This window comes from Clytia hemisphaerica, unplaced genomic scaffold, assembly GCF_902728285.1.
Source record: "Clytia hemisphaerica strain Z4C2 unplaced genomic scaffold, Clytia hemisphaerica genome assembly, whole genome shotgun sequence".
NCBI lineage: Eukaryota > Metazoa > Cnidaria > Hydrozoa > Leptothecata > Clytiidae > Clytia > Clytia hemisphaerica.
Window position 1 is genome coordinate 22,689 of NW_027103768.1, and position 13,992 is coordinate 36,680.

The window sequence follows — 13,992 nt, forward strand, 5'->3', positions numbered from 1 at the left end:
TCCTTCATGAGAGCAATTTACATTTATTAGCTCATTTTTTGTTGTGGCTTTCATTAAACTCTATTTCACAAACTTTGAAAGCAGTTCATGTGAAGCAAGAAGAGAGTAGTGATTGGTGATGTGTTTGCGCAGTTGAGTCCAAACCAAACATGAAGCGAAAGTCAGAAATGTAATCTGAACTAAAGAAGAGAACGTAAATATTGGATCGCTAAATGAAAGAAGATTTTCTCCTCTGCAAACTTTCAACATTCAATCATTCAATGAAATTTGTAAATGAACACCGCAAACCTCTCACTGTGATTTGTACGTTTCACCTTCACCATTTTCTAACCAATTCAATTTCTAATTTAGTGAAAGAGTAAAAAGGTGTGTTGGTCTTTCACAAATTCAAGATGGCGGAAATTCAACTAACTGGCATTAAGGATGTGGATTATGAAGGTAATATGTTTATCCCTCGACAAACCCTTTTTTCTTTTAAACAAACTCTCAGCAACCAACTGCAAGGTGAAAACATTTCACAAGTCAACATTAATTTCTACTGAAGTCCTTTCGAGTCAACATGATTTTTTTTTAGGACTTTGGCGCTGACGTTACCGACTTAAAAAACGAAAGTTATTCAAGAACCTGCTATTTTCCATATTAAAATAGAGTATCTTTGCAAAAGACGAGGTTTTCCAATGTATTCTTATTTCAATACTGTATCCAAGGCCGTTCGGTCAATCGACGGTCAATCAACGGTCAATCAACGGTCAAATCTACAGTATAAATCATCCTTTGACGCAGTTTTCACTAAACTTCTTGGTAGACCAAAAAACAATGAAACTTTCCAGGAATGTCATTCTGTAAAAATCGCATGATTAATAATGAAAATGACAAAATTATACTTCAATCCGAAATTTGCGATGTCTTGATGCATTTTGCAAAATGAAAAATTTTGGAAAATCTCAGCTCATATCATTTTTACCTTAATTCCAGACAAAGGACAGTTTTTAGATCGAGAGCCCTCCTCCCCGGTAACCTAAAATCAGATCGTGATTGTTTTCTGCACACCACACTGAAGGGATGTGTGAAAATAAGAACGATCTGACGAATAAGATATCTCGAATTTGTGTAGACTAGAGTCTACAATCATGGTTGTAATATTTGAGAAAAAAGGGAAATCCACCGGGAAGTTTTGAAACCATAATCAATTTGTAAGTGCTCTAAAGTTTTAACTCTGAGTTTTAACAAGAGACTTATGATTTACACGTTTTTTTTTATTAGAACCCAGTTTATAAGAACATTGAGGCTGAAATGTGTCAAAAAATTAAGACCAGCCTCAGTTTGGAAAAAAATGACAAGAAAGTACAATTTTTTCTCTTTTCAAGCAGTTTTAACCGAACTTAGGGATGGATTTTCTAAAATCGAGAGTCAAATATTGTCCAAATTTTACCAATTTTAAGTGCTTTTTATTTTGCATGATATTGTCGATTCAGAGTAGTCTGAAAAATTAAGAACTCATTTAAGAAAATTTCTAAAAAAATAAGCACATCCAGGCTCACCCAAATTTTAGGTGTTCTAATAAAAAAAAAAACGTGTAGGACTTTAGGATCTGAGGATCCAAGAGTTAAAACATTGTCCAATAAGGCTCATAATATAGCCTGGAGGTCTATAAACCCGAGCCAAATTGAAATATCCGATTGAATTTGAGAGATGGCCCAAAATTGACTTTCTCGCCCGAACTCTATATTTCGAAAAACGAGAAATAAGCTTAATTCTCAATAGATTTCGACCATGATTGTACTTCCACCTGAACTTTGCTTGCTGATGATTTTGATGGCGCTGAGAGCGTTATACAAACAAAAAGCTTAGAACGGAACAAGTTTCCTTCTTAGACTTCCATACGCGCTTGTAACGTCTCTTATAAGCAAACAAGCCAGCGAATTTACACAATAACATCTTAAATGCTTTTTTGACGTCTCAACCAAAAAGAATCGATTTCGCAAAAATACTGTTTTTCATGGTTTAATGAGTAGCCATTAAAAAAAATAATTTGCACACGGAAGACCTTCAGACATTCGACCTTCTTCATTACAACATAAAAGGAAACCATTTCGAAATTCAAGGTGCTTATAAGTTCGTTTCGATCGATTGACATACGTTTTGATATGTAAATTAGATAGAGTACAGTATTGACTCAATTGATTGCTTTTGAACAAAAGAAAATTTGCTAGTCATCTTTACTTCTCGTTGACTTGTCAATGTTTTGATCAAGAAATTTCACATCATAGCAAAACATTCTTCGTGAAAGACCTCTTTTGAACTCTCCATAAACGATCATCATCATTTGTATTTAGATCACGCTGATGAGAAGTCAGCTTTAACCATGGATCAAAATGGAACACAGAAGAATGGAGATGTTGAGGTGGAAGTCGAAGAAGGCCGTGGTGAGTGGGGACACAAGATCGAGTTCATCTTGGCTTCCATTGGTCTGGCTGTTGGTCTTGGCAATGTTTGGAGATTTCCCTATCTTTGCCAAAAGAATGGAGGAGGTATTTTTAACTTTTTTTTGCTCAAGAATCTTTTTTTTCACATTTTACACTGGATTTGCGGGCCCGTAGAATAACAACTTGGTCTCGCCTAACAGCAAATAAAACAAGGAACTTTAATGATGAAACCCTTCTTATCCTCAATTCACAAACTCTTTTAGTGCGGTTTTTTGAGAATTTGAAAATGCGTTCTTTTTAGGTGCCTTTTTGATTCCTTACTTCATCATGATGGTGATCGAGGGTCTTCCCCTCTTTTACATCGAGTTCGCTCTTGGCCAACGCTTCCAACGCAGTGCTATCGGTTGTTTTCAAAAGATTCACCCTGCTTTGATGGGTATCGGTGTCTCGTGTGTCGTCATCTCTGTGTTGCTCTGCATTTATTATGTTGCTGTCATCTCGTGGTGTTTCTACTATCTCTTCATCTCCTTCACAAGCAACTTACCCTTCCAAAAGTCAAACTGTCCAAAGTAAGTGTTTTACTTTTCACTGGCAAAATTTATACGACGGAGTGAAGCCCATTTCTTAAAAATGATTTGTTTCATTTTCGATTGACTTTATTTTCAGGTATGATGCTTACGTCAACATGACGTCATTTTGCAATTCTCACAACTCGAGCACCCTTGACAATTACAACAATACTTGTTCAGAGTCAGCTAAATATCAAGGAGACTGTTGTCTGAAAGATCCTCAGTTGTACTATTTTTACCGTAAAGCACTGGATGTGTCACCTGACATTGAAATCGCCGGAGGAGTCAACGGGAAATTATTCGGCTGTTTGATTTTGTCATGGGTTGTTGTTTATGCATGTATCGTCAAAGGCGTCAAATCCAGTGGAAAGGTTCGTCCATCAGCTTACGTTACCTCTCATTGAAATATATCATGTCTGACTTAGTTTGTTATAAATCGCTATAAATTCGATAATCTTGAATTTTTCTCACACTTTAACGTTGACGTCATAAGTTTATTCTATATACTTTTAGGCTGTCTACTTCACTGCGACCTTCCCTTACGTCGTGTTGATCATTCTTTTCTTCGTTGGTGTCACTCTCCCAGGAGCTGAGATTGGATTGAAAGCTCTCTTCACCCCTAAAGTAAGTAATTATCCCATCTTTTTCTTGCACGATCGAAGAAACTTAATCTTTCACTTTGTACGAATGAAATGAAGACCAAGATTAAAATAAATATCTGTCTTGATGGTCAGGAATTTCAAATTTTTCAAATTCTTTTGTTTGAAGTTGTAGCTTCGTAATTGAGATTAGAGTTTGGATCCATCCATAGAGGTATAAAGAAAGACAGGAGATGAATTTGTCGGTAATTGGTCGTTAAAGTCTTTTGATTTCTTTTATGTAATAAATCAAAAGAAATTCTAGGCTCGCCCGACGAAATACGACTTTTTAGTAGAACTCAAGTCTGTTCTGAACATTCTTACTATCAGCATCGAAGATTTCTAGCCTTCTAATATACGAGAATAAAATAAAATTTAGCTCCACGAAATAAGTTTGCGTTCAATTTTGGCATCCATTAAATTTTGTTTTGAAAAGATATTTTCTCTAGCCAGAAAATAAAAAGTTCTTTATGAGCACACACAATTTCAGACCCAATTTGTAGACAAAAAGTCGCTGGAGAATTTTGGAGGAAAGTATTAAGCAATAGGGTTCACCTTGAAGAAAATGTTGATCGAAAAATCTTGTTATTTGATGAAGGATTGCAAAGTTTACAGGCCCTTTTTTAGTCCAAATATTTTCTTACACCAATGTCAGAAACAATGAATCTCGTCTCATCTTATTTCCAACACTTAAGTTAGCCAATAAGATTTCACCTATCAACAAAAGAGCTCATTAAAAATGCACGATATATGAGATTATGAGCATGCATACCTCGTAATTTTTTTAATCGTAGGGCGAGCATGGTTACAATAGCATACTTCTCCTGTTTCTTTATACCTCCATGGATCCATCGGGGTGTTTAAGATGTTGGTAAAATTGCAATAAGACTGATGATTTATTACTTTCAGTGGGAGAAGCTGATGGAGCCAGAAATTTGGATGGATGCTGCAACACAAATGTTTTTCACCCTGTCTCTTGGATTCGGTGCTCTTGTTTCTTTCGCTTCTTACATGCCAAGGAAGAATAACTGTGTTCGTGATGCCTACACTGTTGTCTTGATCAATTGTGGAACTTCAATCTTTGCCGCAATCGTTGTCTTTTCCATTCTTGGACATCGTCAGCTGATCACTGGCAATCCAGTCGAAAAGGTACTTATTGAATTTGAAATAAATTAACTTGTTCAAAGAACTATTTTCGACAAGTGCGAGAACTATTCAAGTGAACTTTTTTTCGTCCTATGTAAAAACTTTTATAATAAATAACTAAACAAGCTTTATTTATAAGGTCCCTTTATCTATCCAATTTATTCTAGGTTGGTGGTGGTCCAGGGCTTGCCTTCATCACATTTTGCGATGCTTTCCTCCAAATGCCGGTTTCACCGTTATGGTCTTCTCTCTTCTTTATCATGTTGATTCTGTTGGGAATAGATTCGGAATTCGGAACATTGGAAGGGGCCATCGCTCCTTTCTATGACATGAACTGGATCAAAATGAAGAAGGAATTCTTCACTGGTGAGCATCAGCTAATTCACTTTGCTTTAGTTTTGTCAGTAACCAATATATTTGTCTAGTTTCGCCCGACTAATGATAACAACATTGAAATCTCTAATAAATTTTTCAGCTTTGACAGCCATCTTGATGATGTTGATTGGGATTGGACTGGTAACGAAATCCGGATTCTACGTTTTCCAAATTTTCGACGATCATTCCGTTTCCCTTGGCCTTCTCTTCATTGCTTTCTTTCAAGTGGTCGCTGTCTCGTGGGTTTATGGAAATGATAAGTAAGTTCTGATTTCTCCAGCATGGATTTTCTTTATCATCAACTGTCAATTCCGATACTGATTTTAGCAAACCTAATGGTTACTCTCTTTTTCTTTAGATTTGGCAATGATATAGAATACATGACAGGAAAACGACCATACCTCTTTTGGATGATCTGTTGGAAATACATCTCGCCGATCGCCATCTTGATTATCTTTATTGCAAACATCGTGAAAAGTTCGTCAGGCGTCGCAAAATATAAAGTATATGTTGGTTGTGCTGAACAATACGTAAGTTCATTTAATTTAGATCACACAACCCTTACGCCACAATTCAGCGTGTACAATTCACGTGTACAATTAGCTTTCTGCATTAGAGATATCATTAAATTTACATTGAGGTCTAACTGGATACTTTTTGATACATAATAATAGAATATGAATTCCATCGCATTCCTTCCAAGTCACATTCTTCCCTTTATTTTATATGCTAGACCCTTTTTCATTTCAGACGAACTTTACATCGCTTGCTCCAGGGAACAACGAGCAAATTGCGGAAGTAGCGTACCCAGGGTGGGCGCAATTTATCATTGTCATCTTCATCACTATCACCATGGTTCCGATCATTATCTACATGGTCATCGATCTCGTTCGCAACCCCTCAAAATGGAAGGAGGGTTTCAAAAATAAACTGACCAATGTGGTCGATCTTGCACCCTGATCCAGTAAGAATGGACCCAAGCAGAAGAAGAACTCCTCAAGAAATGGAGATGGTCATCATGAAAGAAGACGCTGCCAATCCTTAAACAATGAAATGAAATTATAGACATTTCCTCCTGCATAGGTTAAGTGCATTCAAAAGTCCCAAGTGATGGCAACGTCAAACGGAGGGGAAGCATGGCAGCCGCTCTCTCCGAATGAGAGGAAAAGAGCTGAGATAAAAGAGAAGTGAATTTCTAATGTAAGATAATAATGACTCATTATTTTAAAATGGAAGAAGAGTATTTGTTTAACGATTTTATCATTATTTTATTACCTGTTATTATTGTACACTATTTGGTATGTGTTTTTATAAGAGAATAAACCATTGTATCTATTCAACGAAAGACCCGCTTTCTGGCAATTTTACAATCTATGGTGGACTGAAAAACACTTCGAAAAATACTTCACTAATACACGTATTCAAGTAATGTTACATTTGTCACAAATGATGACATGTGGCTTTCCCTATCTACTTCGTGCTATACACAGCGTAACAAGCGACGACTTACACATTTCATACTACACTTCCATGACTATTTGAAACATAACCTCACTTTATTATGAATGCGTGTCATACTATCATACTAAACTTACACATCACCCTCTACCATGATAACACAATACAAAGTGAGTATACAATGTACCCCTCAGGCAATGGTAATTGCAGTAATTTCGGTAATCACGGTAATCACACCCTTACGCCACAACATATCACCCTTTATAACGCCACACCATAATAAGACAATGTATACAATGTACCCCTCAGGCAATGGTAATTGCAGTAATGGATATTTGACATTCCTTACGGTGCTAAAAGCTTTTCCTAACAAGAAAAATACGCAATGTTTTAGAATAAAGCACCCTGTTGGCGAGGACGCGTGAACCTGACACACAATGATCCTTGAGCTTCTATATGTATTTTAAGAAAGTTGCTAATGATTTTTGAGCCAGATTGGCTTTTGAGGGCCTCCTATTAAGAATTCATTTCACTAAACTAAAAGTTGAAGGCGATTAACAAGGTCGAAAACGCATTGGCGCCATATAGCCAGAGACGCGCTCAAAAATTTAGTGTAAGGAAGTGTTTTACTTCACCTTCTCTTCTCGATTAATAAGTATCGAGTCTGCTAAATTACGTGCCATACGCCCCAACGCGCAATCGTATTTCTTACGCGCCAACGCACCACACGTGCCAACTAAATTTTGACTAATTGTAACTGAAAACTTTTACCGGAATTTTAAAATCTAAAAAAACTAAAATAACTAAAAATCGACCCCGACAGATACAAAGTTTGAAAATTAATAGTTCTGGGAACCTTTCAGATATCTTAAAAGCCTTAAAAAGGTCACGTCTATACCTAATTTTGCCTAGGTGCCCCCTGGGCTTGTGATACTTCACATCATAATAAAACAAGGTAAAATTTTAAAATAAAAGATCTTTCCTAATTCGACAAAATACCCTAATAGAGGCCCCCCCTAGCGGCACCCCTAATCACGCCATCACGCAAAAAAATTTTCTCAATCACGCATCACGAAAATCGCTAAAATTTGTCATCACGCAAAAAATAGCTAAAATAGCCCAAATCACGCATCACGCCTCAAATTTTGGCCCTATCACGCATCACGCCAAAATCTTGATCACGCCATCACGCCAAAAAAAATCACGAATCACGCCATCACGCAAGGAAAAAGTCCCAATCACGCCATCACGCAAACCGCTGGGGGGGGGCCTCCTAATAACATAACTAAATGAAAATGATTTCTAAGGTTAACAATAACGTTTCTTTCAAGTATAAGGTTTTCGCCTTTGAAAGATATAATAAAAACAATGAAAATTTTCAAAAATTGAATGGTGCGAAAAATTTAGATAGCGCGTCAATCTTAAAAAGCGCGTTGGCACGTTTGGCGCGTAAGAAAAAATATCCAAAATCTTTTTAATTGCGATTGAACTAATCATTCTTCCTCGTTCAGTAAATGACTTGGGAATAGAATGGTATAATGACAATATAACGTGCATATTATTCATCAATCAATTCTATCATGGCCTTAATGAAAAGATTCTGTGAAATGTGAAAAAAGTTTATATATGATCAAGTAGACAGTTAGTTCGATTGGAGTGGTTGTGAACATAATCTTGAAACAAATTTGAAAGCATGAGGTTCCATTCTTTGATTAAAGTATAAAATGTTCGTGAAATCTATTTAAAGAGGATGAAGGCTAGCTTCATTGGTTTTAAAAGAGCTATCATTTTCTTATTAAGACTTCCTTATTTCTGCCATTGCTAGATGACAAATCATCACGAGATGCTTAAAAAGTGATTTGGTGTCAGAAATGGTTGCTGACATTGGCAAATCATTTCGTTTGGAGTGGAATTGGAAACAAAGACGTAAAAACAAACGTTTACAAACATCGAGTCGTATTTTCTTTTAATTGTGTTTACAAGTTTAATAAAAGAAAGAAAGTTGTTGGTTTGATTGTTTTTTCAGCTTGGAATTGGTCTTCATTTTCCGAAGAATTCTGCTACAGTCCGTAAAAAAAATGTGCCTCATAGTGTCGTTCACTATGGTTACCATATTTGTCTTTGCACACTAAATTGTAGATCGATTTGATAACTCGTTATAATGTCATTTGTCACTTTTTTTGAAATAGCGCTTGTATTTCGTGACAGGTTTTGCATCAAGGAGGGACGTCTCTAGTATTAATTTGATTCCGAAAATTCAGTTTTTGTGACATTTATTGTATTTTTAGAGGATTTACATCAAGCTGAATACATGAATGATTTGCGAAATCTTGAACAGATTGGCTTTAACATACAAGAGCTTCACACTTTTTTTGAGACGGAAGACAATTTCTGGCCACAATTGAAGTCATTGCTTACTTTAGAAATTCCAATATTAATCTTTATGAGACCAAGGTGTACTATAAACGTATTTTCTTTCACCAGAAGTAAAGCACAAGAAATAAATGATGAAAAGTGAGGGGATTCCACTGAACGGACATCACAAACAATCGTACGACGTTCCGAAGAGAAGTGGATCACACCACAGCACAACCAACATGAAGAAGAAGATGATGAAATTGGCGAAGGAGAACAAACTGGTGATCGCCATCGTCATTGGAGCAGTGTTGGGGACCATCATCGGTATCTCAATCAACTCCCCGATACAACGTCTTCCACAACCTGATCGATACACCGCCATCCTTGTTATTGGCTTCCCAGGGGAATTGCTCTTACGTGCCCTAAAGATGTTGATCTTACCCCTCATCACCTTTAGTTTGATCGTCGGCCTTTCCAACTTGAACCAAAATGTTTCCGGAAAAATCGGCGCACGAGCTGTGACGTATTATCTCTCTACCACTGTACTCGCCGCCATTTTGGGGATCATTTTAGTATCGGCCATTCGACCTGGCATCGGAATGGACCCACCAGAATCGAGCAAGAAAACAGAATTGGTTCGGCCCTTGGATTCTTTCTTCGATATCTTAAGGTAAGAATCGCCATCACAAGAAAGCCTTTCCATTTGCAGAAACCCGATCTGATGAGATTCTTGAATCAAATGAATGTAAATTATATTAATGAATTCCCTTCTATCCGCTATTCGAGTACGTAAAGAACTAAAGCAAGCTATAAATACTGCAAAGAGTAAATGGATTAAAAATGCATGTAATCGCTTGAATGAAGATCCCAATACTCGGAATCACGGCAATGTTGATGAGCATTTTATATAAGTTAGTAAAGACTCGAAAAGCTTTGTCCAATAAAATTAAAACTTTGGTGTTGTTTATTTGTTTGGACCTTGGTGAGCATCTTTGGTTAAAACAAATGCTTTTTTCACCATAGAAATATGTTTCCTTCAAACATCGTCAAGGCAGCAGTGCAGCAAGTAAGTCATTATCTTTTGCTACACATACCAATTCCAATCTCAACCTAGAAAATTGTGTGATATTGGAGCCAGATTTTGCTCATTGTTCTCCAGGGGGAGGGGGTGTACTGACATTAATGATCGATGAAGACTTTGTGCTCGAGTTCAAACATCAGACCCTACCAGGTGAAATTTGGATCTTAACACTATATTATACTGTATTATGAGTGTTATTTTTAGGACAAAACAATCATTGTTGTAAAGAAGGAGCTTTCAAACCCGACAAACAAAACATTTGATTTCAATACCATGACAACAAACGAAACAGCAGCAATCCTTAAGAAGTACACGATCCATAAAACAATCGATCCAAACACGGGTGACGTCATCAACTACACAACAATTTATGACATCAACAATTACACTATTGGTGAAGGTCTGAAACATCCTGGTAAAGCAAACTTCTTGGGCTTGATCATCTTCGCCATAGTGGTAGGGAAGATTGCAGGAGGGATGGGGAATCGAGCAAAACCTTTCGTTGAATTTGTGACAGTGTTTAATGAAATCATCACACAGATAGTCATCTATGTTATGTGGTAATTTTGCCAGTTATCTTTTGATCCATCTTCCTGTTGATTCATTTTCATATGCTTAGATCCATTAGATTTGAGCGATAGATTCTTTTCTCTAAAGAGGCATTTTTTATGGAACACTATATAAATAGTGAAAAGATAATTCATGCATAGTTAAAGATCGCATTGATAATTTCTTAAAACAAGGCCAATGCTACCTTTGTTTGTATTTAAATCGGCCATTTTCTAGGTGTGCACCATTCGGCATATTGAGTTTGATTGCAGCACAGTTTGCTCAGATGGAAGACATTGCGAGCACGTTTGAAAGTCTTGCATTGTTCATGGTGACTGTTTCACTTGGGGTATTTGCCCATGGATTCATCGTTCTTCCTTTCATCTTCTGGCTGTTCACCAGAACAAACCCTTTTCGTTACATTCAAGGTTTAACTGAAGCATTGTTTACTGCTTTTGGAACTGACTCCAGGTGAGATATTTATTTCACATCCGAACTGTCCTCTTCGATGCGTTTGGCATGTTTTGATTCACGATCATTGTCAGCAAAGCGCACGCGTTATGTTATCACAGGCTTTGAGGTTCAATTAGTACCCTGGTGAATTCCCGGGGGGGGTACTTAGGCAAAATGGGTGCCGGGTATGTCGAGCATAAGGGTACCTTTTCTCATTCCTCAAAGTCTCTCAAAGGGTACAACAAAAGTTGCGTCCCAAATCAAAAATCATTTCTCTCTCAAAGGGTCCCGTTCCAAGAATTTTGACCAAAATTTGGTGAAAATCAAACAAAATTTGGAAAAATGGACCTTTAGGAAAAAGTCTCTCAAAGTCCCAAAATCACCAAAATTTTGTCTCAAGGTCTTCGATTCGCAAAGTACCCCCCCCCTGGGGTGAATTCAAGTAGCCTTATTTTTATTCAAAAAACAGTCATCGATGTTTTTTACTTTGATTTTACCAGCGCTGCAACACTACCAATTACCATGAGATGTTTAGAGGAGAATTTACACTTGGACCGCAGGATCACTAGGTTTATTCTTCCAGTTGGTGCTACGATTAATATGGATGGCACTGCTCTCTATGAGGCTGTTAGTGCTATTTTCATTGGTGAGTCGATAATAATTCCCTTCATATACTGTCTTCGTTTATCTTTTAAAGCATTTAAAGAGATTCACCCACTCCATTACACTTTTAGCACAATCCGTGGGCGCTTCACTCAGCTTTGGTGATTATGTGGCAATCAGGTAACAAATATTTCTTCACTTCTGAACCTCGAAAACCATGAAACCATTTCTTTTTAATTCATGTCCATTATAGGCCATTTCACAGTCGCAAAGCGTAATGGGTAATCAGGACCACTGCGCGCTAATAACGACTTACTATTGGTCCAAAGTTTTGAAAAAAATTGAAGATTTTTGCGTCCAGCCAACGGGAAGCCGTACTGGAGGCGCAATCAGTCCTGATTACCCATGATCCATTTCGACTGTGAAATGGCCTATTGAGTGTCATCTAAATTAAACATTTCTTTCGCATAGCTTCACCTCCATCTTGGCGTCAGTGGGAGCAGCTGCAATACCACATGCTGGCTTGGTTACCATGTTGATTGTCTTGGATACGGTTGGTTTGCCAACAGAAATGGTGGGCATCATCTTTACGGTGGATTGGCTGTTGTAGGTTTATTTTCAACGTTCTTTAAATTCTTTAAAGTCCAATTTCTCTACTATATCGATAAGTAGACCGGAAATTTGTACCATCAGCTCACAAAGCCCCCTCTCTCACCATCAACACTCTGTTTACTCTTCCCTCGTTGTTTTGCAGGGATCGTTTCCGCACAGTGGTCAATGTGTTGGGTGATGCTTTTGGAACAGGTATTGTTCAGCATCTATCACAGACCGATCTTAAAAAGAGTGAAGAAGAAAATACAGCAAAAATTGATCAAATACAAACAGATAATGAAAGTCGAATTGATATTTCAGAAGATAATGGACTAAACTAAAATAATGTAAAAAGTGAAAGCATACTTCAAAAATGAAAATTTTACCAGATTTGAAATCTTTTGAACATTCGATTTAGTTTTCTGTTGGATGGAAAAACTAATGATAATACGATGGAGAATGGTGTGCAGGAAACAATGATGAGAAATAATTTCAAATAGTGTCATTCCGATAAACAAGTAATGGTGATTTGATTTATTTTATAGACCAGCGGCCGAGGTAGTCAATTGTGTCACTTCGTAGGGCGCCCTTAGATCAGGGCAAATTTTTGATATTATGCTCCTAATAGGATGTAAAAAAATTTGCCCTTTGAATCTCCTGCAGTTTTCGAGTGAATCGACTTTTAGTTTCTCCTATTAGGAGCATAATATCAAAAATTTGCCCTGATCTAAGGAGTGCCCTACGAAAACCATTTTTAAGGCCTTTTTCTGAATCTCGGACGCTGGTCTATTACATTTAATCAACATATTTAATCAAAAGACTGGTTAATCTCATCTCTGGTTGTATCATTGGAATCTAGTATTTTTTAAACTTTTTTAGTTTTAAGAAAAGGGGGTACCTACAAGGAAGTTGCGATGCAGTGATCACAACTACATTAACACTACATAAGCGAGTTTATATTTCTACCCTTCTTTTCGACGACAGACGATTGACCGAAGTGATTTGGAACGACCCGCCATTCTAACCTGTAAAATTGATTTGCCTTCTTTCTCAGTCAGTAAGGATCTATACAAATAAAAAACTAACCATCTTCACTGTAGGAAAAAATACATAAACCCAATTACATCAAATTTCCTTAATGAACTCTCATAAATGACACTCTACTGTCCGATAATTCTTTCAAAGTTTTAAGTGCCTTTAAAGTTTTTATTCTCTAATTCCATTTATAGCTAGCAAATAGGCCTTTATGTAGGAGTTGACTCAGGTCTTCGCGGTCGCTAAATCAGGTCTGCGTCCGCTGACGGAAAAAAGATTTGCCTCTCCTTCTGACGACCTGCATGGTAAATTTACCCTCTCCTTTGAATTTTTATTATGTATTTAGAGACTTTTCCAAGTGCATTACATAACTAACACCTAATGAATTTAAATACCGAACTAAGTTCTATCCGCGATCTTTGATTGGAGTTCAAAGAAACAGGGCTTTCGATCCAAACAGAGGAATGTAAAGAGATGGAAAAACAGCTTTTCTGATTACTTAAAGTTCAACGATCACTTCTATTGAAAATTCTATTGCAAAAACGTTGATTAGGTTATTAAATGAAAGTCCAGAAAAGACCGCTCGCCATACACATCGGACGATTTCTACATAAATTGACGATAAAAAAGAAAATTAGTTTTTCCTTTTTCGGCGATTACTAGTTCAATCTTTAAGAATGAGGAACAATATTTTTACCAATGCATAGCAA

At 36.9% G+C, this 13,992-nt stretch overlaps 2 protein-coding genes across 2 annotated transcripts; both read left to right on the plus strand.

Annotated features, from left to right (window-relative positions):
• The first annotated feature begins 318 nt into the window (after positions 1-318).
• Positions 319-6,499, plus strand: LOC136805697 (sodium-dependent neutral amino acid transporter B(0)AT3-like). Its single transcript, XM_067062234.1, has 10 exons — positions 319-438; positions 2,337-2,531; positions 2,728-2,995; positions 3,093-3,366; positions 3,509-3,619; positions 4,543-4,782; positions 4,947-5,145; positions 5,255-5,414; positions 5,513-5,684; positions 5,905-6,499. The coding sequence occupies exons 1-10, from the start codon at positions 393-395 to the stop codon at positions 6,112-6,114; spliced, it is 1,875 nt and encodes a 624-aa protein (XP_066918335.1). The 5' UTR covers positions 319-392; the 3' UTR covers positions 6,115-6,499.
• A 2,543-nt stretch (positions 6,500-9,042) lies between these two features.
• Positions 9,043-13,185, plus strand: LOC136805698 (excitatory amino acid transporter-like). The gene is made up of 8 exons (XM_067062235.1): positions 9,043-9,640; positions 9,994-10,036; positions 10,256-10,611; positions 10,838-11,071; positions 11,554-11,699; positions 11,788-11,836; positions 12,128-12,262; positions 12,411-13,185. The coding sequence occupies exons 1-8, from the start codon at positions 9,117-9,119 to the stop codon at positions 12,586-12,588; spliced, it is 1,665 nt and encodes a 554-aa protein (XP_066918336.1). The 5' UTR covers positions 9,043-9,116; the 3' UTR covers positions 12,589-13,185.
• The last annotated feature ends 807 nt before the right edge of the window (positions 13,186-13,992 follow it).

Excerpts from the sequence above, each read along its gene's own strand:
- LOC136805697 (XM_067062234.1), top strand. The coding sequence starts at position 393 with ATGGCGGAAATTCAACTAACTGGCATTAAGGATGTGGATTATGAAG. Across the intron at positions 3,367-3,508 it reads GCGTCAAATCCAGTGGAAAG|GCTGTCTACTTCACTGCGAC; the intron begins GTTCGTCCATCA and ends ATATACTTTTAG. Across the intron at positions 5,146-5,254 it reads GAAGAAGGAATTCTTCACTG|CTTTGACAGCCATCTTGATG; the intron begins GTGAGCATCAGC and ends TAAATTTTTCAG.
- LOC136805698 (XM_067062235.1), top strand. The coding sequence starts at position 9,117 with ATGATGAAAAGTGAGGGGATTCCACTGAACGGACATCACAAACAATCG. Across the intron at positions 9,641-9,993 it reads TCTTTCTTCGATATCTTAAG|AAATATGTTTCCTTCAAACA; the intron begins GTAAGAATCGCC and ends TTTTCACCATAG. Across the intron at positions 10,037-10,255 it reads TCAAGGCAGCAGTGCAGCAA|GACAAAACAATCATTGTTGT; the intron begins GTAAGTCATTAT and ends TGTTATTTTTAG.